General features: G+C 37.7%; 1 protein-coding gene across 1 annotated transcript in view; it reads left to right on the plus strand.

The window, feature by feature from the left end:
• Positions 1 to 27,302, plus strand: part of LOC105393796 (hemicentin-2) — a 94,351-nt gene that overhangs the window by 57,153 nt on the left and 9,896 nt on the right. The window contains exons 5-10 of the mRNA XM_048630166.1: positions 3,316 to 3,426; positions 11,877 to 12,083; positions 18,400 to 18,545; positions 19,017 to 19,167; positions 20,357 to 20,487; positions 21,178 to 21,337. Coding sequence (XP_048486123.1) covers positions 3,316 to 3,426; positions 11,877 to 12,083; positions 18,400 to 18,545; positions 19,017 to 19,167; positions 20,357 to 20,487; positions 21,178 to 21,337 — 906 coding nt within the window. The remainder of the gene's footprint in view (positions 1 to 3,315; positions 3,427 to 11,876; positions 12,084 to 18,399; positions 18,546 to 19,016; positions 19,168 to 20,356; positions 20,488 to 21,177; positions 21,338 to 27,302) is intronic.

Raw genomic sequence — 27,302 nt, forward strand, 5'->3', positions numbered from 1 at the left:
GTACGGTATGTACTCGTACCTCCTTTAAACCTTACATTACCTCCTTAGTTTCCTTACTCATCATAAACACAATTGGTACATCAAGAAATCAAGTGTAGGTATAACTTATCAATCATAAACGAGATATAAAAGGTAAGTAGAAAGGTCACTTAGCTGCGCACTTGCAGTAACTGGCTGTTGTCTGAACCGGGCCATCACGCCCGCCTCGGCTCCCCGAGCCTGGGCGCCTCGGCTCCGCTCCGCGGGGTCCTCTCGCACCCACGTCGTTGATAACTCCCTCACTCTCCGTCTGCTCACCGCGGCTGCTCACAAAAAGTGAAAAGCGCTCCCGCGCTGCTCGTTTACGTGGATAAATTAGTCTACCCTCAACTCGCCGATATTAATATTAAGGCTCGTCTACACTCAGAATAATTATCTTGATTATTCTGTGAGTCGAAATCGGTACAACCACAGGTACAACTCCCGATAATTCGGGACATACTCTGCTACAATACGCTGAAGGAAACTACATAAAGTTAAGTAGTTAATACAATCAATGCTATTATACTGCTAAATTGAAAAGTCTGGAAGTGAAAATGAAGCCACTCACTTCGTTTGTACCATTCAATTAAATTATGCTATTCCTGCAGGAGGTAGGCAGTTCCTGGGAAGGCTTTGTTAGAAAAGGAAATGCATTTTCAAAGAACTCGTAGCACTTTTAAATGCGTACACTTTGGTTTTTTCCATAATATGGTAATAGTCGGTTCAGATAAGTAATAATCGTGGAATACTGTATGTTTTTTATTTCATTTCATAATGTTCGCTGATGTTTTGTGTGCGATTGTTATTTAACGAGAGATTTTTGTGTAAGAAGTGAGCGTTGTTGTATTCTTACAATTATAATGAAAAAAACATCAATTTATGAGCGATCAATTATTGAGCGGTGGTAGCTCAGTCGGGTAAGCGCCCGCTTCTCACGCAAGAGATGCGGGTTCGATCCCGGCGCTGACATGTACCAATGAGTTCTTTTAACTTAAGTACAATGTATACCGCATCAACAAAGCCCGAGCTGCATATGCGCAACTGAAGCCTGTTTGGACGTCTCGCATCATCACTCGGCGTACCAAGATCAGAGTTTTTAACTCCAATGTCAAGTCAGTCCTCCTGTACGGGTGCGAGACATGGCTCGTTAAGAATGAAGTAACCAGTAGACTTCAGGTGTTCGTGAACAAATGTCTGAGGCGCATACTGGGGATCTACTGGCCACGAACCATATCTAACGCAAGACTGTGGGAGATGACTGACCAGACACCCATTGACAAGGAGATCCTACTCAGGAAATGGCGCTGGATTGGGCATGTGCTGCGGAGACCAGACAATCACCTGTCCAAACAAGGGTTGAAATGGCAAGCGAAGGGGAAAAGAAGGCCGGGCCGCCCCCGTACCACCTGGAGGCGGTCAGTTGAAAAGGAGGCTGCATCAACTGGTCTCGGCTGGGACGACCTGGAAGCGGCCGCGCAGGATCGGGAGAAGTGGAAATCCTTTCTTCGAGCCCTATGTCCCTGATGAGGGATAAGAGGATTTCATCATCATCATCATCACAATGTATACCATCGCTCTTACGGTGAAGGAAAACATCGTGAGGAAACCTGCATATCTAGATTTAGCACATCTAGATATGTGAACCCACCAACCCGCAGTGGACCAGCGTGGTGGGAAATGGTCCAAGCTTAGGAAGGCAGTTTAGACCTTGGGGATATGCACAAAGGTTCCACTCGAGAGAGCCAGGTGCAGGTACTTACACCCCCACAGAGTATATAAGATATAGAGTGTATAGAGAATAGAATAGAATAGAACATCAATTTATGTCAATATGCACTGAAAGTAGACAAAAATATTAAGTGTAAAATAAATATTTTATTACAGACATATACACAACATACCACACAGAACACGCGTCGTATTAATTAAATAAATCACATCATATCTTACAAGAAAGTATAAAAGGACGAAAGATACACTTGTGTCCTAATTACCTACAGGATGTTCACTAATTAAATGTCTCGGCACATAACTGAGTACAAACATAACAAGGTAGGTACTCGTACACTTCGCTGAGAAATTCCGCCACTTTGCTGTCGACACAAAGAAGGCGAGGCGAGCCTACCGCAAGTGAAGGGCACCTACTCCGGCTGTGCGATCGTCTCATGCGATTTTTTTAAAGTTAAGTAAGAAATGGTACTGTATTGTGGTTTTGTGGTATTGCAAACTGCAACGGAATGACTCGGGTAGTCACTTCCGTGTTTATTTGGTGAAATAAAATTTGTGATGTGGACTTCTTAGAACTTACAAATTTTTTGAATGAGTGAGTCAGCTTTTCCCCATAATCCCCAATGCTACAATATTCGTCGGTAAAATAGCAATTTTATTCAACTCCAAGGTGAGTACATTTTAAGCGAAGCATGTGTTAAAAACGTTCAATTATTCGGTCTCTAAAGGATATTAAATATATTTACTTACAATAAATATATAAAAAATAATAATAAAAAGGTGCCGAAAAGGAATTGCTCTGCGGGCCAATGACAATACATTTTGTTTCACTACTGTTTGGATCTCCATAGTAAATAGTATACACCACTTTTGCAACAGCATGTATAATTATATTAAAAATATAATATATACATATATTATATTAAAAAGTGCATAAATATTACATGTGTAGTGTAAAAACTAGCGCAGACTCCCGCTAAAGACTACATAACGGGAGGCATATCTTGCTATTGCTGCCTTCCTACCTGCTATTGTACTTACGCACTTAGTACGGCCGGAGTAGGGCCCCTAGCGTGAAAGTCAGCTCGCTAACATTATGCCAAGCGGCAGGCAATTTACAACATCTTTCTAGAACAAAGAAGCTGTTTTGCCGCGTTATTATGATGTAAAAAAGTGGCCGTTGAAGAAAGTTTATTCACAAGTGCAATGGTTCTCTTACTGAAACTTAACTGCATACCTTTAGGAGTGTTTTCAATAAGAAGAATTGTTTTTTTTTATGTGAACGCTTCCTTAAGATACAATATTATAATATTAATATTCACCAGTAAATAGGCTATGTGATCTCGATAACATTTATAGCAACAAATTGGATAATGATAATCTTGACATTTTTAGGTTTTAGAATTTATTTCCCATAAGAATACAAAATAGTCAAAATACATATTCACTTAAAATTAGAAAAACATGTTATATTATAATTATACGTACGATAGCAATACCTTAAGAGGGGTTCTTATCCCCAGACTGTAGCTAAGTAGGTAACATAATATTATTATTTGTTCACAGTACCACCACATCAGATGCTGCTATACGACAAGTCTGGCGCCGACGTGTCTGGCGTGGTCGGCCCTTTAGAGGAAGGGGCCGGGCTGGTCCTCATCTGTGAAGTCAGAGGCGGTAAGATTGTAGAATTTATTCTTGAAGAAAATCCTTCAATTATCTTAGATTAACAATATATGAATAAGATGGTGAGTCACAAACAAAAACAAAGCTAAAAAATTACAGTATTTTCTTAACTACAAACCGTTTTAAGTTCAACCTAATGACACACTTTTTAGGTACCAATCAGGTCACAAATATTCTGACCGAACTAATTAAAAGTAAAAGCTCAGTGGTAAATTGGAGTGTTATTTTTTCAAAAGTTTTGCTGTGACATCTTGTTTGTTTATTGTTAATCTAGGTTTACTCTAGAAAAATATTCTACCCATTATGGTAAAAATTTGGACCTTATATACTTCACGTTCACCTATGCATAAAAGTACACTTGAGTGGAAGGTCAAACGACAAGCATCATGTTATGAAACAATTCAATAATCTCAAAATCCTTTGAAACTTTATCTCTGAGTTCTGAAAACTTTAGTTTTCTTTGCCTGAGATCCATTTTGTTTTGTAATGTTGTTTTAACAACAAATTTGAAGAAAATAATTTCATTATCCACTTTACAAGTTAGTCACCATAACATAAATTAATTGATTGCGTTTAGTTTCTCAACAATGGAATGATATAATACATTATGTATATGACTCAATATGACTGTATGTTATGCACGTTTATTTTATGCAATCCCGGAATATGCAATTATGTGGGTAGTATTTATGCGGATATACTGTGTTTGTGCAAATCTGTGTACACTTTTATTTAATGTCATACCGAAGACAGGGATTCGATTGTATTTGTGTGGGAGTGTTACTGCATACCTATTGTATAATTTGACGCATTACCCCCACTGCATTATTTGACGGTCGAATGGCGTAGTGGCTAGTGGCTCTGACTGCTATGCCGAAGGTCCCGGGTTCGATTCCCGACTGGGGTAGATATTTGTTTAGAGACAGATATTTGTACTCGGGTCTTGGGTGTTGATATTTATATTTAATATGTATCTATCTATGTATTTGTGTTGATATATCAGCTGTCCGATACTAATAACATAGGCTCCGCCTAGCTTGGGCTCCAATGGCCATTTGTGAGATGTTACCACATATTTATTTAATTATATTTACTTTTTTACTCCACATTGAAATATCTGAAGACATGTTCGAGTATGAATTTCAAAGTTTGACTAAAATAGGAAACCAATAATTTCTCCAGACATCGATCCATCAAATGTGGTCACGGGTTAATACTACGCCTATTAATCAAGAACTTACGTTAATTTCGGTATCGTCTAAGTTTTGACTGTACAAAATTATCGTAATCACTTACCTACCTGAAGTTCCACCCTGATCAATAATAAAAGTCATAGGACTTGTAAAGATAAACTCAATTTATGTAAAATACTTACCTATACAATAACATTTCAAACACTTTCACTTGTCGCATCGATGTTGTATTTGTATTTATTCACAAAAGAAAAAAGGTAAGATACAGAGTACAACTTACAAATTATTTTACAATAAAATATGTATGTTGTTTAAAATAACATGATGTGACGTCCTTTTAGTTTAAATTACCCAATACCCTTCTATTAGTAGGTATAATTGTGATTATGGTAGGTAACATTAACTTTTTGTTTAGACCCCAAGTGTGCAATTGCATGCCTACCAAGTTTGTACACACAATAAATTACATGCCAAAAGCCATCAATTTACGAGCTATCGAAGAACTTATCCTTGATATGAATATTACAAGGTATCCTAAGTCCTTTGAAACATCAAATTGGTTATATGTATATTTATCGTTTGGTTCGTAATAAAAGGCCAACGCAAAGGCAATCAAAGCCAAAAACAATAGGCAGCTAATCACACAAACAATTTAAATCAATTTTTCTCCATTTTCGTTTCTTTTATGCGCAGCTCGGAGATATTCCGTTCCACTGAGCTCATTGAAAGTCCGCAGAATGGAACATTTTATATGGGAGAAGTGAATTCAATGTTATTTCATGAGTTATATTAGTGAAAATAGGTACCTACATATAGGTTACGTTGCAAACATTTTATCCGGAATTTTACAGTGGATTAGCATAATAAAATATCTAATGATACTTTTATATTTGTCTAGGGGCAAGGAGGTTTAAAAAAACATATAAAGGCGCGAGTCTTTTATGTGAAATGAGCATACTTAAGGATTTCAGGAAATAAAAGTCGTGCCTGCAGTTACTAGGCACGAGTAACGCTGCAAATTGCATAGATCACTAGCAAACTTTGAACACTGTGCATACTCAGTCAACGCCGAACAGTACACAGTTTTTCTCAGCGCTTATCAGTTCAGCTGGCCTCCAAGGCGACGAATAGTCACTTCTCCCCCACCACTAGTCTAGAAGTCCGCAGTATGGCAGCCTGGCGGCAGGCCAGGGCCCGGGATTATCTGTGCCCGCGTCCCCATGAACGGTGATAATGCCGACGGCCGAAAATGTTACAATGCAATCGCCCGTTTTAAATCGGAAGGCTTAATATTTGTGTGAGTAATTCACCGGTAATGAAACATAAAGCGGGGCTGCGTGAAAATTATGGCTTATGATATTTATTTTTAACCGACTTCAAAAAAAGGAGGAGGTTCTCAATTCGTCGGGATATTTTTTTTTTTTTATATATATTTTTTTATGTATGTTCACCGATAACTCCGCCGTTTATGAACCGATTTTGAAAATTCTTTTTTTGTTGTATTGGGTTGAGCTTCCAGGTGGTCCCATTTTTTTTTCAGAATTTTATCTCACCCCTAAGGGTGGGTAAAGGGGTAAAAACAGGGTATGAATTTCCATTTTGGACACATATTAACCGATTCTAATGAAATTAAGAACGTAAATATAGTTCTTATAACAATAAAATATGATGGTGACCTTGAGCTGATCTGATGATGGAAACGGAAGGCAGTCAAGGGAACTCCTCAACGGTATATAGCAACTACCTCGTGTTTAGGCTTGAATGATTCGTATTGATTAGTAGGACTTTTTAGTCTCATTTGCATCTTACTTTTGATTAAAAATTATTGCAAATAAACTAAAAACTATAAAATAAAATAATAATTTAAAAAAATAAAAAACCGACTTCAAAAAACCACTAAAATGTAAGTAATAATTTAAGGTTTACACAAATTATATGTGACAGTACAAATATACCTAAGCAGGAACTGTTCTTTTTTGAAGTTGCTGCCATATTTCTTCAGATTACTTTGTCACCGCACCAACATCAAAAAGAACAGTTCCTGCTTAGGTATATTTGTACTGTCACATATAATTTGTGTAAACCTTAAATTATTACTTACATTTTAGTGGTTTTTTGAAGTCGGTTTTTTATTTTTGTATATTTTTTTACAAAGTTAGTATGGAGCCAACTCTAGTAGTGTAAAAAAAAGTATTTCATCGGAATATTTATGCTAAGCATAAAAATATTAATTAATTTAGCTTATGAGCTCTATAAAAATCAATAAGGTAAATAATTAAATTATTATGTAGGTATCCATTTTTCACCGTGTAGGTATTTCACATGCCTGGAAATATATAATATTCATGATTAATTGTGCCCCAAAAACAAGAACATGAGGCTGAGCATGCTGGTCTTATCGCTTAAAAATGATGAAATTACGAATTCTGAATAATTTATAAAATGAACATTTCCGTCAAGTTCTGAAGATTATTCAGTAATTAGCGACTGAGCTGTTTTCAGGAGATTTCCTTTGAGGGTTTTTTGTGTATTGGCGAAGTTTCCCGCCGTAATGCCTAATTAATTGTATTTTTTACCTTTTGATTTTAATATTTTATCTCTTCAGTAGATAATTTAGTTTTTGTTTTTAACAGAAAGCTATTTGTTATGCCACTAATCAAATGAATTTATTATTATTATTATTATTATTATTTATTTATGGAAAACCAACAGTTACATATAAAAAATAAATTTAGACAGAAAATTATAACTTAAACCAAAAACAGTTTCCACTTATAATATAACTTAGATAGTTAAGACAGTATATTTTAATTTTAATTAACCTACCGATATACAAAAAAAAAACATTAAGAATAACTTAAATTAGGTATGTCAGTCAGTATGTAAGTTATTTTATCTATTTTTAAATAAGGTATGTCAGTCGGTACGTAAGTTATTTAATCTATTTTTGAGAACATTGCTTGATAGCATAAATAAATCTAAATCTTTACAAACTTTATTACATAATTTACTGGCTCTGATAAGAAAAGAATTCTGAGAATAATTCGTTTTAGCATTTGGTATTGAAAACGTTAAACATGATCTAGTTAACTTAGCCGGACAATTAAAGTTAATCTTACTCAATAGAAAAGGTGTATCCAACAAATTGTTAATAATCTTATGCAAGAACATAATATCACTGTGCATTCTTCGAGTTTGAAGTGAAGTGAGCTTAAATTTTTCATCACCACATAATCTAAAGTTAACATATTTAATAAATTTATTTTGAATTTTTTCAATCATATTAATATAGATGTGATACTGAGGACTCCAAATAACAGAGGCAAATTCCAGCACACTCCTTACGTATGCAAAAAATAAAATTTTGTAAGTTGCTGGATTTCTGAAGTCCCTACATGATCGGAGCACAAAGCCCAGCATACTATAAGCCTTGTTGGTTATATGCTCAATGTGGGGAACAAAAGACATCTTCTCATCCAGAATGACACCCAAATCCCGAACCCTATCTACCCTTTGTATATTTTGGCCATTTAGATAATAAGTAGTAAACGTGGTGTTAGTTTTGCGAGAAAAGGATATAACATTGCATTTCAGAGACAAATGGTTCACCGAGCAAAAGACACATAAATTATTGAGATCACTCTGCAAATTGGTACAATCCTGAGGCTCCCTGATTATTTTAAATATCTTTTTGTCATCTGCATAGAGCAAGCAATCTGAATGATGTAAATAATATAATATATCGTTTACAAATATATTAAATAACAGAGGACCCAAATGTGAGCCCTGGGGTACACCAGAGTGGACTGGCACAAACGCAGAAGTAAATCCATTTATAGCTACAGCCTGACATCTATTACTTAGGTAAGATTCGAGCCAACGTAGTAGGTCCCCATGTATACCGACTGCTTCCAGTTTACGCAACAAATGAAAATGTGATAGTTTGTCGAACGCTTTGGAATAGTCAGTATAGACAACGTCCACTTGATGACCATCCTCCATAGCCTTCAGTACAGTATGGGTCAACTCGCAGAGATTAGTTTCCACTGATCGACCAGACACGAATCCGTGCTGGTTGTTGATTATGGTTGGACGAATAAGGGGATAAATAATGTCGTAAATAATTTTTTCGAACAATTTTCCAAGGACACATAATTTTGAAATTGGGCGATAATCAGTGACTTTATGCCTACTACCTGTTTTAAAAATTGGAATTATGTTCGTCCTCTTCCAAATAGCGGGAAATATACCTTGTGAAAGTGATTTATTGAATATAATAGTTATAGGTATGTATAAAACACTAGCGCAGTTGACCAGAAAAAGGGGATGAATGCCATCAGGGCCCATACCCTTGTTAATATTAATGTTTTTAAGATATATTAGAACCTTATCCTCATTTAGGATGACTTTTGATATATCTAACTTTGAATCAATGTGAGTGAGGTCCGGTTCTATCGACAATGGAGGAGGTTTCTCATAAACCGATTGAAAGAAATTGTTAAACAAATCACAAATACCTTGAACATTGGCGGCTGATTGATCACCATATACCATACTATTAGGTAGTCCATTGCTGCTCTTTTTATCCTTAATAAAGTTCCAGAAAAATTTAGGGTCACATTTAATATTTTCTTCACAGTGGGCAATATATTCTGAGTAACATTTATTCTGCATAGCCTTTTGACGCTCACGAAGTAAGGAGAAGGTGCGATAGTCATTTAAGTTCTTATATTTTTTCCATTTTTTATGATATTTTAGTTTTTCTTTTATAATTTTTTTTAATGATTCGTTAAACCAGGTAGGGTATTTGTGTGGTTTTTTGATAACTTTAGTGGGTACGTGGAGATCAACAGCATCATACAACTTATTATAGAAATATGTGCAGGCGGAGTCCGGGTCAAGACAGGCTAACGCGTCGGGCCAGTCTGTTTCTGCCAGGCAGGACCTTACAGAAGTGTAATCAGCCTTGTGAAATAGTTTCACAGTTTTATTAGGGCATTTTAATGAGGGTTTGACATTGATATCAATTAAAATATCCAGAGATGGATGATGTCCATCCTCCTTTACTACTGGCATAGGGCATCTAGATACTGTGCACTTGACAGAGGACAAGATCAGATCTAACATTCTGGAATTGTTATTGGGTATTGTATTATATTGTAATAAATTGGTATAATTCATAAAACGATTCAGTTCTGTGACCAAGGGGGGTGATAAATTACCGAAAATTAATTTACAAGCACCATCTGGAGACGGTTCCCAGATCGCGTGTGCAATATTAAAATCACCCACTAACAAAAAATCATCATCAGGAAATAAGTTTCTTTGTTCCTCGATAAAATCTAAATACTTGCTTAAGGATGTTAATTGTTTATTACTCTGAAGTATATAACAACAATAAATACGTATACTCTTAAGGCAGTTACCAATGTCAGAGTACTCTAAAACAAGTCCCGTGAGCTCGATGTCGGGTAGAGAGCGGGGGTCGGGCAGCGGCGCCGCGCGCGTGCTGAGCGAACTCCGCGCCGCCAGCAGCACGCCGCCGCCGCGGCCCACCGACAACCGCTCGTATGGCCTATCAGTACGGTAAACTACATATCTACTATCGAAAAGTTCCTCGTTATAAATACCAGGCAAAAGCCAGGTTTCTGTAATGCATATTAAATCATAATTGGAACTCAATATACTACATTTGAATTCACGAGTTTTCGTACGTAGGCCGCGTACATTTTGGTACAGTAGTTCCAGAGTCATTTTAAAAAGAAAACCAAAACACACAGCAAATAAATACAGTTAGTTAATGTATTTGATGGGGTCAGCGGGATCCTCAGAATCAAAACATCTTGTAACATAACCTTATAAAACTTCGTGTCGAATATGCACAATGATATAATTACAAAAATTAAATTCACAATTGCTATTCTCAGACTATTCACATTATCAATAAAACTCATCATCAAACAATACACCTCATAACATGATTCAATGAAATGCCGAATACAGACAGACAAATTTAAAACAAAGATTATAAGGAGAAGTGAATTGCCTATACAGTAATTTTTTTTAAATCCTTGTCTTTAGAAATTGACAAAATCGGGGATGTTGCATTCTTGCGAACCAGTATTGTACAATTACGGACCCAGACATACTCGTAATTGCATTCAGAAGCAAGTCTCTTTGTTTCGCGAAGAAGATCCTTGTTGCGCAATGTTAGGTGATCGTTAGCAAATATCTTCACAGATTTGCCGTCAAAACCAAGTTCGGATGATTGCACAAACTTTTTTTTACGAAAGCATGCTAAGAAATTGTCCTTCCGGTAACGTGAGAGAAACTTCACCACAATGGGTTTGGGTTTTCCTTGGATCGGTTTTTTAGCAGCTACACGTGTAACAAAGTCAATGTCTGCGTTTTGCAAATCGAAGTAGTAGTCGAAGTTATTGGTAGATACATGCTAGGATTTGAATCAGATCTATTGATACAAAAATTTAATGTAATTATCATAAATATGTATGTAACTCAGTACTAAGTTGTAAATTTAAAAACTTTACGACTTGGATGTGTGGAGAATGTTTCCAAGTTAAACTCAACCTCGCAAAAAGGAAAGTCCCCACGATATTTCATAGGTTTCGAGACAAACAAGACGTAATGTGTTTTTATGACGTGACAGCCGACGCAATATAAAAAAAAACAAAAATGAAAGTAATACCGCGTATTGTATTCGCCCTTTTGTTTATTGAATACGGTATTTTTATTTGCAAATACAAAGTGTATTAACAGGGCCTTTCCTCGAATAGCGGAAAATATAAACGTGTGTGTAATTTTGTACCTTATTGAAAATGAGGTTACGCCGACATAGTAGAGTATCATTTTGACAAATGAGAAGTAAAAGTATCACGCAAAATAATGGATTGCCTGTTATTAACTTTATTCAACTGCAGGCTTCCTCTAAGACTGCCAAGATATTGCTATAATCTCCTCGCTTGAAGATATCACACAAAAAAAAACATTTAACACCCATGACCCCAGATCATATAGATACCTATTAGACTTTTAAAAAATAACTTATAACCCCTTAAGGCGCCATCGTAGGCCGGGTATCACTATGACCACTTTGGTCCGGGATTATAACCCCTGCTGGAGATGAAACCCGGACCTAAAGTCACTAACCACTACGCCATCCGGCCTTCATTCATAATCGTACACCACTATCCGTGTTTTGTTTTTCACGTTCTCACTTGTTACCCCCAGGTCGCCCGGAGCCAGTAGTGACGTGGCACATCAACAACGCTCCAGCGCCGCAGTACATCGGGGTGAAGACCGACACCCACGTGGTGGTGAACCGGCTGGAGGTGGCGGCGGTGAAGAGGGAGGATCTGAACACCACGTTCAAGTGTCGAGCTGCGAATACGAACCTGGTGCCGCCGCAGGAGAAGACTGTGCGGCTTGAGATGAACTGTGAGTCTTCTAGAAGGCCTAGACAAAAGTTTTCCGTCACACTCGCTCTCGAAGCCGCGTGATGTCTGCCACTTTTGCCACGTCTTGAAGTTCGCGTCTTGTGCCCCGTGCTAGGCCTTCTGGTCTTCATGCGTGAAATGTAGTCGGTAGTGGGTGGAAAAGGATAATATATATATGAAGCCCGACTCTAGCTTTTACGGTTCTTCACTGTGTTCAGATTTCAGACGTTTAATATTTAGGTGCTCATCCTCAGATATATTAATTGTAAATTATAGCACATATCTTTTGTGTAACACTTGACAGCCTTAAGTGGGGTCAGGTTCCTTTGTTCCAGACTGTCCACAAAAGTATAAATAAAACCATGGCACAATATCAAAGGTACATGGTAGATAAACTAGTTCAGTTATGAAATTATTATATTTAAAAACACGGACTAAATCCTCATAGCTTGCGTGTAACAAAATGACACCTTGTGTAGTTGACATAAACTCAAATTAAATTATCATGGCGCAGGTAATTAACTCAACAAGTAAACTGTTGTAGTTACGGTAACTGAAAATGTACGTTTAAATTAATAATACAAATGTTTAATGTTGAATATTGAAAACTTCCACCTTCACATGTTGATATTCAATTTGATACCATGTTATCGTTCCATTTTATAAGAAAATTATTCTATCGCTTGTGCTGAAATTTCAAATATTCACGTTTTGATATTCAAAGTTTTCAAAGGCCAACTTCTAAAAATGTACCTTTGAATTTTATAGGCGTAAAATATTTTTTGTGTTATCTTCCACTTAGATTTTCCAGGAAAGGGAATAGGTAGGTACAAATAAATTAGGCTGTTTCTATTCTAATAAAGGCCGACGCACGAGTAAAAGAGACTGATTGGTCTTGATGTGTTTAATCCATAATTAAAAGTGAACCCAGTACAAAATCTAACATAATCTTATAAATAACAATTGGTGCTTACTAGGCACAAGTTGCGTGCGTCACGTTGCAGTTAAAGTGGAGATGTTGCAGTAATAAATGGAAGTAGTGTTTAATAAATTATGCTACTTCATCTCCCCCTTAAAGACCCTTCATCCCCGGGGTTCTGCAAAAAAATGTGAGGCATACTACTTGGCTCACATTTTTATCTAAATATAATAAGTATAAAAAAAATTAACTAAGTACATAACAAGTAAGTATATCATAACATAATATATTTTCTAAGTATTAAAAGAACTTTAACTAAGTACATAACAACTATATCATAACATAATATATTTTCTAAGTGACTATTCTACAGTAATGAATTCATGTTACATAAAATATAGTTTAGTATTGTTTTATGAATAACATATTCTTTATTGTCTCTTAAAATTACAACATTAGGTTCTATAACCTTTATGACCTTGAAAGGTCCTATATAAATCCTATCTAACTTATCACCTACTTGATTTTTTATTAAAACTAAATCACCACTTTTATAATTAACAGGGTTTGATTTTTTATCAAAATATAACTTTCTAATTTCTTTGCTGTGTAACAAGTTATTTCTAGCGTCACATTGAGCTTTTTCGAGTCTATATTTAAGTTCCAATGGGTAACTGTCAGGATTATACAATGGTTCCACAACTGTATTTTTTAAATTACTAGGTAGGTTACAAACTTTTCCAAATACTAACTCAAATGGGGTATATTTAGTTTCGGTATGAACCGAGGTATTATAGGAGAAACACCAAAACGGAAGCCAACTGCTCCAATCAGTATTGTTATTATCACACTGTATCCTAAGGTAAGCTCCTAGGTTTTTATGAGAGTTCTCTAAGGCTCCCAACGTTTCATGGTGGTATGCGGTAGAGTGTAGTTTTGAAATATTCAGTAGATTACAGACTTCCTTGAAAACTGATGACATAAACTCAGAACCAAGGTCGGTTATGACCTCTTTTACTATTCCGTACTTTAAAATAAAATTATTTACAAAGGACCTAGCTACTGAAACAGCATCTTTAGTTTCCAACGGGAAAGCTTCGACATACTTTGATAAGTCACATTGTATAGTTAAAATGTATTTAAAATTATTATTGTCTATGTTCAAAGGACCCATTAAATCTAGACTAATTCTTTCAAAAGCTGTGGATGCCGTAGATGTGATTATCATCGGTTCCTTAGTATGTTTATTGGAATGCTTTTGAATTTGACAACTACTGCATTTTTTCACAAATTTTTCTACATCATTAGTCATTCCTGGCCAAAAGTAATATTTTTTGATGTTATTTAACATCCTGTTTACGCCAGCGTGGCCACTGGTTGGTAATAAATGAAAATCATTTAAGATCATAGTTTTTATGTCCTTATCAGTTATTCTCGTGACTTCCTTGAGAATAAGTAACCTTGGAATGTCATTAAGTTGACTCATTTCTTTCAGTAAAATATTTATTAAATCCTCATATTGTTTACTCTTTATAATAACGAGCTCATTTATATTTAATTGCTTACAAAAACTTTGTAACTCTCTCGCTAACACACTTACGGTAGATAACGATCGAGATGTTACAAATATGGCCAATTTTTCTGGCACAAAAATGCAATTTCCATTTTTACTTGAGATTTTATTTAACTTCTCTATTTGCCCTAACTTACTGTTATTAGAATATATTATTAACTCCGTGCTGTCAGCCGGACGCTTGAGGATATCCACAACTTTAGGTTGATCAGGCCTTATCTCAGCGGGACTCTCGACCACCGTGGTAGTACTGCCCCTACGTAGCCTACGGGTTTGTGCTCTGGTCATGACGGATACTACATGCTCGTGCAACTCTTTTAAATGTGAGGAGTTTAATGGAATACGACTCAATGCGTCTGCAGCTGCGTTTTGTCTTCCAGGTACAAAACTTATTTCAAAATCGTACTCTTCGAGGAAAAGCCTAAATTTAGTTAAACGGCTTGAAGGATCCGTCATGTTAAATAAATAAATTAACGGCCTGTGGTCCGTTCTAATATTAAACTTTTTGCCATATAAATACGGTCTAAAATGTCGTACAGACCAAACAATAGCAAGTAGTTCGAGTTCGATCACTGGGTATCGTGTTTCGGCCGGTTTCAGATTACGGCTCGCATACGCTACTACCTTGCCATTACTATTAGACAGTATGGCGCCAAGCCCTTGCTTACAAGCGTCTGTTTGTAGCGTAAACGTGTTATTATCAGAGAAATCTGGATAGTCAAGGACTTTTGGACTAATTAAGGCCTGTTTTAACTTTTGGAAAGCACGTTCACATTCGTCTGTCCATAGAAAAACTGCATCTTTCTTGCAAAGTGCGTTCAACGGGTATGCAATCTCTGCGAATTTAGATATAAAACGTCTGTAGTAATTTGCGAACGCTACAAATCTTTTGACTTCGTCTGCATTTTGTGGAGTTGGGTAATTGTTTAATGACTCAATTTTTGACGGATCTGGGTAAATTCCCTCTGACGTGATTTTGTGGCCTAAATAAACAATTTCTTTTCGCAAAAACTCACACTTTAATGGATTTAGTTTTAAGTTAACCTTACGGAATCGTTCTAAAATTGATATTAGATTTTTAATATGGGTTTCTAGGCAATTCCCAACAACAATAAAGTCATCTAAATAGATTAAACAGGCTTTGTAATTTAATCCGGACATAGCTATGGTAATTAGGCGAGAAAATACACTAGGCGATGTTTTTAATCCCATGGGACATCTTTTCATTTGGTATTGTTTGTCAGTCGTAAATGCGGTGTACTTCCTAGATTGTTCCTCAAGAGATAATTGGTAATAACTTTGACTCAGATCTAATTTTGAAAAATAGATGTTATTAGATAGTGAGTCTAATATTTCTGTAATGTTGGGCAATGGAAATTTATCGTCTATAATTTTATTATTTAATTGACGATAATCGACTACTAGTCTCCATTTTTTTTCTCCTGACCTATCTGTCTTTTTTGGGACTAGAAGTACAGGACTAGACCATTCAGAGGTGGTCTCTTCAATAATGTCATGTTTAAGCATCTCGTCTACTTGCTTTTGAATTTCACCTTTTAGTGCGTTTGGCAATCTATAAGGCTTGACGTATACTGGTGAAGTGTTGTCTTTCAATTTGATAGAATGTTCAATTAAATTAGTTGTGGAGAGAGTATCTCCTGGCATATGAAAAACGTCGGCATATTTAGCACACACGCTCTCAATGCTCCTTTGTTCCTCCTTATTTAAATAAGAACGTAAATTGAGTAAAGTTAATAACTTCCTAACTCTATCGGACGTAATAATATCCTCATCAAACTTACACACGTTGTAATCGCTCAAACAAAATACTTCAAAATCGCTAATTCCTATTTTAATAGTACTGTCAGTAGTGTTTAAGATTCTAATTGGAATATGGCCATTTTTTGGTGTGGAAATAACACCTGCTGTGTAGACCCCTTTCTTAATTTCCTTGGCTAAAATGACGCAATCATTGTTTAATGTCGTTGGAATGTGTTTAATTACTTCGCATCGCGGCGGGATTGTAATTGATTTTTCATTTACTTGTACGATGATAGTTTTGTTTTGATTTTCCAAACTCAAGGTATTGTTTTTATAATTCAAAACCGCATTATATTGTGTGAAAAAGTTTTGCCCGAGTATACCATCTGAGGTGCAAGATATATTTTTAAAAATGTAGAACTTTTGGTTAAATGCTACCTGGTTAATAATAATATCTAAATAAATATATCCTACGGATTCTAAATTACCACTTATTCCTTTTATTATTATTTTATCCTGTTGAATTAAATTTAATAAGTGCTGGTTGTTTAATAACCATTCATATTTTAGTACACATAGACTCGCTCCACTATCGACTAATAATTTTAATTCATCATCTGAATTTAGCCCACATCTAATCTCAAATAAATTATTAAAACTTAAAATTGAATGTGTTTTATTCTGTTTGGTCACGAAAAAATTCTACTTCTTCGGAATTTGGCACGTCATCGGAGTCGTTGTGCTGAACTCGCTGAAATCGCGAGTGGTCGCCGCGTGCGCCCTGCGCCTGGCCACGCCAGCTGTTTGTGTACCTATTGCCAGTGGGCCGGGCTATACCCTGGACTCCTCTTGCTTATCCTTCTTTCTTCAGACGGCACTGGTGGTTAGTTCAGTGCGGGACATGGTCGCGATGTTGTTTCGGTTCAGCTCCCGTTGAATTGTACGGACGAAGTGTTTATTACACTTTTTAATGATGTGGTAGATGAGGGCCACCATCAATAGAAATACAGCTACGCCAATCAGGATTTCGATTATTTCTAGTTTCTGGGTGTGGTGCTGGATTGTCGAGGCAGAAGCAGCTCCATTCGCGTTTTGTGCAATGATTACTTCTTCTTTTGATTGAGTTTTTCCCATGATTATTTTCGTTCTTCAGATTGTCTTGAACAATTGCCTTGTATCGTCTTCGGTTCGATAGGTAAGGTCGCCATCTAATAAAGGCCGACGCACGAGTAAAAGAGACTGATTGGTCTTGATGTGTTTAATCCATAATTAAAAGTGAACCCAGTACAAAATCTAACATAATCTTATAAATAACAATTGGTGCTTACTAGGCACAAGTTGCGTGCGTCACGTTGCAGTTAAAGTGGAGATGTTGCAGTAATAAATGGAAGTAGTGTTTAATAAATTATGCTACTTCACTATGTTGAAATGGTAATTCTAATGCTCTACGGATTGTTAGCATAATGAAGAAGCAAAGAGGTTTCCATAAGTGTTTATATAAGAGTATTTATTATTAGAGTTTTGCATCCCATAATAAAATAATATCACGACTAAAAAAACGTATCTAATAATCATAAACGTTTACTTATAGGTATTTTAAAATTGTATATCTGAAATAATATGAATGAGGCTGACATCAGTGGGTCTTCGGTGTGTTGATTATAGTACCTAGACCCTGTGCCGTTGCTTATTGCAGATAAAAATTACTGCCATAGTATGTATACGACTACATACATATATTTCTTTGTAGGTAGGTTGGTAGGAATAACCTAGGATGATTTCATAAAATTAGACTGGCATATAGGCCAAGTATGGAATGACCTGACCGTTGCTCCTCCCCCAGTGGGCCCCTCTCCATTTCACTGGTGTCTCGGCTGCATCAGTTATATTATTATTAAGTATATGAAGTGCATATCAATAGTGGCCAGATTCAGCCCTCTGACCAATATTGCCAGTAATTTGTCTGACTGAAGGTATAGTGCCTGTAGTATATGACCGAGTTGTCGAGAGCTACAGGTCAAGTAGTTTAGAAAACGGGTTACGAGACCAATATTTCCCCCCCAGTGGCCCCCCTCTCCGTGTCGCTGGTGTCGCGGCCGCAGCAGTTCGTGGCGGGCGCGGCGGCCACCCTGCGCTGCGTGGCCGACGGCAGTAGACCACCAGCCGTGATCTCCTGGTTCAAGGACAGCAGACCTTTCGCTAAGGAAAAAGTGAGTAAGAGATGTACTGCCGCTGGAATCCATCGAATGCATTAGTTATTCTGGCGACAAGTTGCCGACGACTTAAACAATGTTGTTACTTGTTATGCAAAAGTTGCGCGCTGACTTTCAACATAATATGAACATCAACTGAAATATACCTACCAAGTAGAGTGGCGAAACAGTACCTATCCTCAGCCGATCCTCGGCCAATGTACGGCTAGCAATTAAACTTGTGTTCGGCCGAGGATACTGTCTCGGTACTGGGTAGCTGTAATCAGGGTATTATACAACATGGCGAACGCTACCTACGAAGAGGGTAGTGGATTCCAGGATTAATAAAAGTACCTATATTTTTAGACAGCATTCATAATAATTATAATGGTGTTGCCGAGAATCAAGTGCCAATACCAAAAAACTGTAGGTAATAGTGCAACCATTATTACATAATATCTTCTTTTTCACACCTTCTCTCTTACGCAGGTGAGCGACCGTTCCAACGAGACGTGGTCGATCAGTTCCCTCATCCTGGCTCCGGCGCCGGCGGACCACGAGGCGGTGGTGAAGTGCGTGGCCACCAACCCGCGTCTGCCCGCGCGCGCCATCGACGACCAGCTCACGCTCAATGTCGTCTGTGAGTAGCTTAGATCAACAATGTGCGGACTAGATGGTGTGTCGCCGCCGGACCACGAGGCGGTGGTGAAGTGCGTGGCCACCAACCTGCGCCTGCCCGCGCGCGCCATCGACGACCAGCTCACGCTCAATGTCGTCTGTGAGTAGCTTAGATCAACAATGTGCGGACTAGATGGTGTGTCGCCGCCGGACCACGAGGCGGTGGTGAAGTGCGTGGCCACCAACCTGCGCCTGCCCGCGCGCGCCATCGACGACCAGCTCACGCTCAATGTCGTCTGTGAGTAGCTTAGATCAACAATGTGCGGACTAGATGGTGTGTCGCCGCCGGACCACGAGGCGGTGGTGAAGTGCGTGGCCACCAACCTGCGCCTGCCCGCGCGCGCCATCGACGACCAGCTCACGCTCAATGTCGTCTGTGAGTAGCTTAGATCAACAATGTGCGGACTAGATGGTGTGTCGCCGCCGGACCACGAGGCGGTGGTGAAGTGCGTGGCCACCAACCTGCGCCTGCCCGCGCGCGCCATCGACGACCAGCTCACGCTCAATGTCGTCTGTGAGTAGCTTAGATCAACAATGTGCGGACTAGATGGTGTGTCGCCGCCGGACCACGAGGCGGTGGTGAAGTGCGTGGCCACCAACCTGCGCCTGCCCGCGCGCGCCATCGACGACCAGCTCACGCTCAATGTCGTGTGTCACATAGAAAAACAAAGAAAAAAACTTTTAGCTTTTTGTTTACTGTCAAACCATTTTAAGTTAAACTTAATGATAGCGATTGTAACAATAAATAAAGTCGCAAATCTTTTAACCGAACTAATTCTAAATAAGAGCTCTACCACTGAGCTCAAGAATTTTGAATTCAAGACGTTTTTTTGCCTATCTAGTTCGTCAATTGGTGAGTATGCACTTATGCAGGCATGATTGATTGTTTTATTCGATTTTTATTAAAGTTTGCCATTTTTACTTGCCCGTATAAAGACTTAATTATTTATATTATTCCTTGCGCAACTCGTAGTGAGAGCGTTTGTGTTTTTAGTGAACAAGCTAGCAGCAGGCCTAAAGCTATCAGGTTTTTAAAGCTTTAAGTTTAAAATGATAAATTTTGTCGGGCCATGTACACAATACATAAGTAAATAAGTAATGAAAAATCCATTCGATCAGAATGAATTTAAAAGCTAGTACTTTTGTTCCAGACGCCCCGATAGTGACTCTGACTCTAGGCAGCACGTTGAACCCTCACGACATCAAGGAAGGCGACGACGTGTATTTCGAATGCATCGTGCGAGCCAACCCCCGGGAGCACCGGATATCGTGGTACCATAATGTGAGTGGATAGTGTGTAGAGTAAACGTGTTTATAACGTACTACACTCACGAGCAATGAAAAAGTTAGAGTGACAAAAGCACCAAATTATTCCAAAACGAAAAATATAGAGACATAGGTACATTTAACAAAGTATCAGAATATTACTTATCAGCATATTGTTATATATCAGAAGATAGATATGTACTTACATTTAATAAAGTACTTATCAGAATATTACCCACTAAAACAAAAATATTTTGATCAAATCTAATTTAAATGTTTGAAAGAAAGTGGAACTTTTTCATTGCTTGTATTGAGTATATTTTTCATCCCTTCTTCAGTTTCAGTAGTTTCTATATAGTTTAAAAATATATATTTTGTTTTACAATTAATTATAACGATATACTTCAATATGTGTAAAAGTACTTATACTAAACTATCTATATATTTTACAAATAAAAAAGATAATAATATAAAATACTTATGATAACATCCTGGCCTGGAAATATTCTACCCTTAATAAAACAGGAGTTTATCAAAGGTAGAAAGGTAGTTATTATTCTGGTGGTTTAAGGCAATCAAGTCGTCAAAGAACAAGGACATAGGACAGTTTTTACCTGATTGCACGGAGGCTGGTGTTTTTCCCTAGATCCTGTACTAATAACGCAATTTGTAAACAGCATTTCCAAGTCAATTTTTCTCCCGACAGGACAAACACGTGACCCAAAACATGACCTCAGGCATCATAGTGAGCACCCGCTCTCTAGTACTACAGCGGGTGACGCGCGGGGAGGCGGGGGGGTACGCGTGCAAGGCGGCCAATGCGCGCGGAGAGACGTCCAGCGACGTCGTGCGGCTGAGGGTGCAGTGTGAGTATGCTTGTCTCTTTCACTCGCTTGGTTGTTCTTAACGTCACTGGGCGTTGAGTGTTTTGTGATGAAATAGAATGTTTCGAAGCACGGGGTTGCTCTCTGAATGTATGAATTTCACGCAATCGGCACGTTTCCCAACGTTTTCCCGAAGCTGTATTTGTATTTCGTTGCAGTAACTATACCGATAGTATGACAGCTCTCTGAAACTTCGCATTTATTATCTTAGTAAGGTTTCTCCGAATTTTTTTGAGTTTCTCGTCGTGATAAAATGCATAGTCTTACTATAACGTACGTCACTCGTGCGTCAATATGTAACTCAGGGATCTTTTTTTAACGGTTTCTCTTGTATGATAGTGAAAAATTTATAGATAGTGAAAATTTATAGGTACCTAATAAAAGTGGCCCATCTAGATGAGTCAGTCATGAGATTCAGCTTGACCTATACCTGTCGGCCGGTTATGCAACACAGCTTAGTGGAATCGCTTTCCCGGCAAGTGACAAATGAAATCGCGACCAAAGGTTGTCAATCAACGCGCGGTGCAGCTAAGCCGAGGCTAACGATTTTAATTACTCATGTCAAAAAGTTTACGACTCCTGCCCAGCTGTGCCAAGTTTTCAGCATTGTATTGAACCCAAATTCGGTATGACTAGTTTAAAAACAAACACATCTAGGTATTCCTGTGGGTTTTTGATTCTTATTTTAATAAGTTTATCAAGCATATCTGTGAGAAAAACATAATAATTAAGTACCTTTAGTTTATTCACAGTTCCATAAATTAAAATCTTTGGTATCTTGAATGTAGTACATAGTAACTAATCGATTGCATGCTATCTTGACATTCGAAAACGGCGAAAATACGTGCGGCAATAATGCACTTGTAAAGGATACCCGACATGAGCTAAGCTTATATACAATAGATATTATATAGGTAGGTACTAACGAGCAATGAAAAAGCTCCAGTGATGTGGAATGGCGACAATGGCAAGTGGATCTTTTTCATTGCCCGCGAGTGTATAATGTTTATACACATACATACATCAAAACCACGGCCCGCTCCCGCAGGTAGGCATATATTCAAATGAAGGCTACGATCCACGTCCTTCCTTCCTTCGCAGCCCAACCGCAACGTAATTGCCAATGCCGGTACTGTGTGTTCACTGTAGATAGACCCCCGCTTCACTACACCAACACTTCATATTTACCCTATTGCAATGTCTTAAGGGTGACGAACTAGCATTGTTTATGAAGTTCAAAGGACAATTGGGCGAAGTGAACGGATAGAACTAAGGCTACACGTAAATCATTCGAATTATTGCCGTGTATAACAACGCTTTGTCGACTTAACCCTAGTTTTGTGTTGGGTTTTAAGGATATGCCGAGTTTTGTGAGTCTAGTAGGGATTTATTGTACTGGATTTTTTATAAAACATAATTTTGGACCATTTTCTTTTACTGCATGTCGGTTATCTACATCAAAAACAAGTTGGTAACAACGCTATAGATACGAAGGCAAGAATTCTTTCGAAAAAGCTGTCAGCACCATTCAGATTACGAATAAAGCTAAAAGCAATACATTATTTATGAAAAGAAATACTCTCAGCATAAAGTACAGTGTAACCAAATAATAATGATGAATGACAAGACCTCATCTTCTATCACATCATTAAACAAAGTAGGTAAAAACACCACCATTCTTAATCATATAAAACAAAAACTATAATACCTCCACCCATTCTCAACTTTTAATTATCAAAATGTAACACCAGTGATGCAAAGTCACTGATATTCCGAGCTTCAATTTAATTCGAAAAAGCGTTGTTTTAGTAGCGCGGAGTGGAATAAATTTCAGTACCGAAATCCGGCGGTTTATTCATACATTCGTTTACTTAATTGAAGGTTGTGAGGTATGAATGATTAAGTGACTGTGTGTATGTAATTTGTGGAGTAAACGCCCATTGGGGAAACGCCGAGGAAATGTGCAGACAGAATAAATCATATATGTTTTTTGACTAGGAAATTATCGTTGGGCGGTTGAAAAATTATCGTTATGGAGTTACGTAGTCGGTGTAGTGTGGATAGTGCGAGACGCGATGCGATAGATTAACACATTGAACTAGTCAATGGTGAAAGTATCAAATGCACTGGATACAATAATGTTTATGTATAGAGGAAAAGGTTTTTTTATTTTTATCTCTATTTCGGGGCATTGCCCCGCCAAGTCAAGCAAAACCGCAGCAGCATGGCCGAAAATCCTTTTCTCGCTCAGTTTTAACTGTAATGTTATGAATTTGTAAATAAATAAATAGCACACTAGAAATTCTTTGCAAATCGTATCTTTTCAATGTATATTCTCAATGAATAGCGGGTTTTACCTCCACAGAAACGTTTGAATAACATTTAAATAACAAACAACTACCGCTGTAAACGATTAAAGCTAAAATGTTTCCTAATAGTTTACATAGAACAGCGTAAGTGACAAGAGAACAAATATCAACATCGTACATTAGCATTAAAAGCGCCAGTAGGCCTATGGCGATAGCTATATTCGGGAAACGAAAACGATCTTATTTCTGTTCATGTTTCGATAGGGTGGTGGACGTGATGGTAAAGTGAGAAAGGACGACGTAAGTCTTAATCAACCTAAACAACGCGATTGTACATAGCTTAGCACAGGTAGCGTTCGTTCAACTCGCCTCTACTGCGCGTATACTAGCAAAAACTACTAGCAAAAACCGACTTCAAAAATTACTAAAAAGTAAGAAATAATTAATAATAGCAGCAACTGTTCTTTTTTATGTTGGTGCCGTGACAAAGGAATCTGTAGAAATATGGCACCAACTTCAAAAAAGAACAGTTCCTGCTATTATTTATTATTTCTTACTTTTTTGGTAATTTTTGAAGTCGGTTTTTTATTTTTTTAAATTATTATTTTATTTTATTGTTTTTAGTTTATTTGCAATAATAAATTGTCACTCAAAAGTAAGACGCAAATAATACCATTACGTCCTACTAGTCAATACGAATCATTCAAGCCTAAGCACGAGGTAGTTGCTATATACCGTTGAGGAGTTCCCTTGACTGCCTTCCGTTTCCATCATCAGACCAGTTCAAGGTCACCATCATATTTTTTAATTATAAGAACTATATTGACGTTCTAAATTTCATTAGAATCGGTTAATAGGTGCCCAAAGGAAATTCATACCCTGTTTTTACCCCTTTACCCACCCTTGGGGGTGAAACAAAATTCTGAAAAAAAATGGGACCACCTGGGAGCTCAACCCAGCAGATCAAAAAAATAATTTTCAAAATCGGTCCATAAACGGCTGAGTAATCGGTGAACATACATAAAAATATAAAAAAAGATCCCGACGAATTGAGAACCTCCTCCTTTTTATGAAGTCGGTTAAAAATAACCAATGAAATTGGATAGAAGATACAAACGGACAAAGAATAATGTATTTTTAAAATTATTAGTGTCAGTGTTCTCTAGATGGGGCAAAGGCATCCAAAATTGCACAGTGACTCTCCATCGCCACCGGTTTTGAGCTACGCGTTTGATTTCGCTCCAAGACTTCCCTATCTTCTTCGCTTCATTCACAACCTACCATGCGTCGCGAGGTCTGCTTGGGACGCCCACGTTTTCAATTTCAATAGCTGATGACAAGGATAATAAATAATAATAATTCATCAACTTGAAGCAATCGGTATAAGAGGCACCCAACTGGATCTCCTCACAGATTACTTGACTGATCGATACCAACATGTGCGAATTGGCTCCCACATTAGTGATGATCGTATAGTGACACACGGAGTTCCACAAGGAAGTATTTTAGGACCTACCCTATTTCTCGTTTATATAAATGACCTTCTCTGTCTTGAAAACTTCCAAGGTAAAATAGTATCTTACGCAGATGACACTGCTATGCTATTCTCTGCTAAAACGTGGAATGAGGTCTTTAATATGGCACAGGTGGGATATAATAGGGTAAGGCAGTGGTTACGTTCAAACATACTGACCTTATATCAAGATAAAACTAAATACATAGCTTTTGGTATCCGCAACGTTAATATTGGTAACAACTATAAACTAGTCTCACACGAATGCTTCAACCACGCAGATTGCACTTGTCAGACACTACAACGTGTTCACACTATAAAATATTTAGGGATCATCATAGACTCGAATCTAAGTTTCAAACAGCAAATTGATGCAGTATGTAGCAAAACCCGTAAGTTAATATACTTTTTTAAACACGTTAGACATATAGTAGAACCTAAAATACTTAAGCAAATATATTTGGCAATTTGCCAATCCATTATAGTAAACTGTATTTTATCATGGGGAGGTGCACCTAAAACTACACTGAAAAGCCTTGAGGTAGCACAAAGGGCTGTACTAAAGGTTTGCACCTTTCGACCATATTATTTTCCAACAAATGAACTGTACAAATCATGTGAGGTGCTTACCGTACGGCAGCTATTTCTTGTTCGTAAGGCAGCGTTCCCACTACGCCGGACCGGCAGATCTGCCGAAAACCGGACTACGGACAGAGTGTTCACATTACATCGGATCCCGGAAGAAATTCAGACAGTCCTCAGTTGAATTTGGACCTGCGCTGTTTTCTTTCTTTTTCATCCAGTTCATCGAAGTTTGGTTTCAGTATTAAACATACTTCACGCCATGCTGCTAACTTTAAGTTTTTGTCTTTATAGACGTCTTCGGTCTTATCCCACAGAACAGGTCTCTCTTGGACAAGCGTAATTAAAGTTTCTGCTTGAATATCCATGCTAAACGTCTACTTTTACCAGAACATGCGAGCCGAATGACGTGAGTGGAACACGGGCGGGGCGAGGGGAGCACGAGCGGGGCGAGCGGGGGACAGATACCGGCACAAACTCGTTCACATTACTCCGGGCCCGGTCGTTCTACCGGCAATTCGTAGTGACAAAACGTTCGGTAGAAATGCCGGGCTCGGCAAAAATGCCGGATCCGGGATAATGTGAATAGCTTCATATAAATTGTACAGCCACTAGCTCTTCCGGCAGATTTACCGGCGCGGCAGATCTGCCGGTCCGGCGTAGTGGGAACGCTGCCTATCCTAACTAAACAACATAGTAGTCTAATCTTTGACGAAACCATATTAGCTAACAGAAGAAATTATATGGTCTGTAAGCAAACACAAAGATGCTTAACTTCCTTTGCGCAAAGATTCTTTGGCTTTTTAGGTCCATATATATATAATAAAGTAAATAAAATAATACATATTTATTCGTTAGACTTAGGAAGATGCAAAAAAGAAGTAATAACTTGGCTACAAAGTCTAAATTATTAGGAAACGGAGGAGCTACTTGTTACACCTACATAAGTAACCACATATAAATTATTTATGCACAACACACCCTCTCACACACACACCCATACACTTTTTCACACCACTCACAGAGAGGACACTTTTACTCACCCACTAAAATAATAATTTTAAAATTTAAATTTAAAATAAGTTAAAATTACTCAAACGAGATAAGAACAATACTTTTATTAGAAGCTAGATATATTTTTATACCACTATTCTAAGGGGGCACTGTATGCTGAAATACAGGTTATTTGACCTAGTTCAGCAACAGATGGACCTGTAAGTTTTTGCTGTTATATAACTAGCGTAACTTAGTCACAAGGAACAATTGTAAACTGTTTTTTGAAATAAATTATTATTATTATTATAATGTTTTTCTCACACTTAAAATTAAAGAAACAGTATAGCTATCAGGATCGCGTTTACATAGCGTATGAGCCCGGAATAGCGGTGTGTATGCAAATCTACGCCGCGACTTGACGGCGGCAGAATTTATGAAAACGGTTCGGAAACTGACTCTTTCCTCCAGTTCAGAATTTTCAGCCGCATTCGTTGAAAACCTGTACAGTCAACAACATAATAGAGACACCAGTTTTCATGCTTTTTTT

Source organism: Plutella xylostella, chromosome 25 (assembly GCF_932276165.1).
Source record: "Plutella xylostella chromosome 25, ilPluXylo3.1, whole genome shotgun sequence".
In the NCBI taxonomy this organism is placed as follows: Eukaryota; Metazoa; Arthropoda; class Insecta; order Lepidoptera; family Plutellidae; genus Plutella; species Plutella xylostella.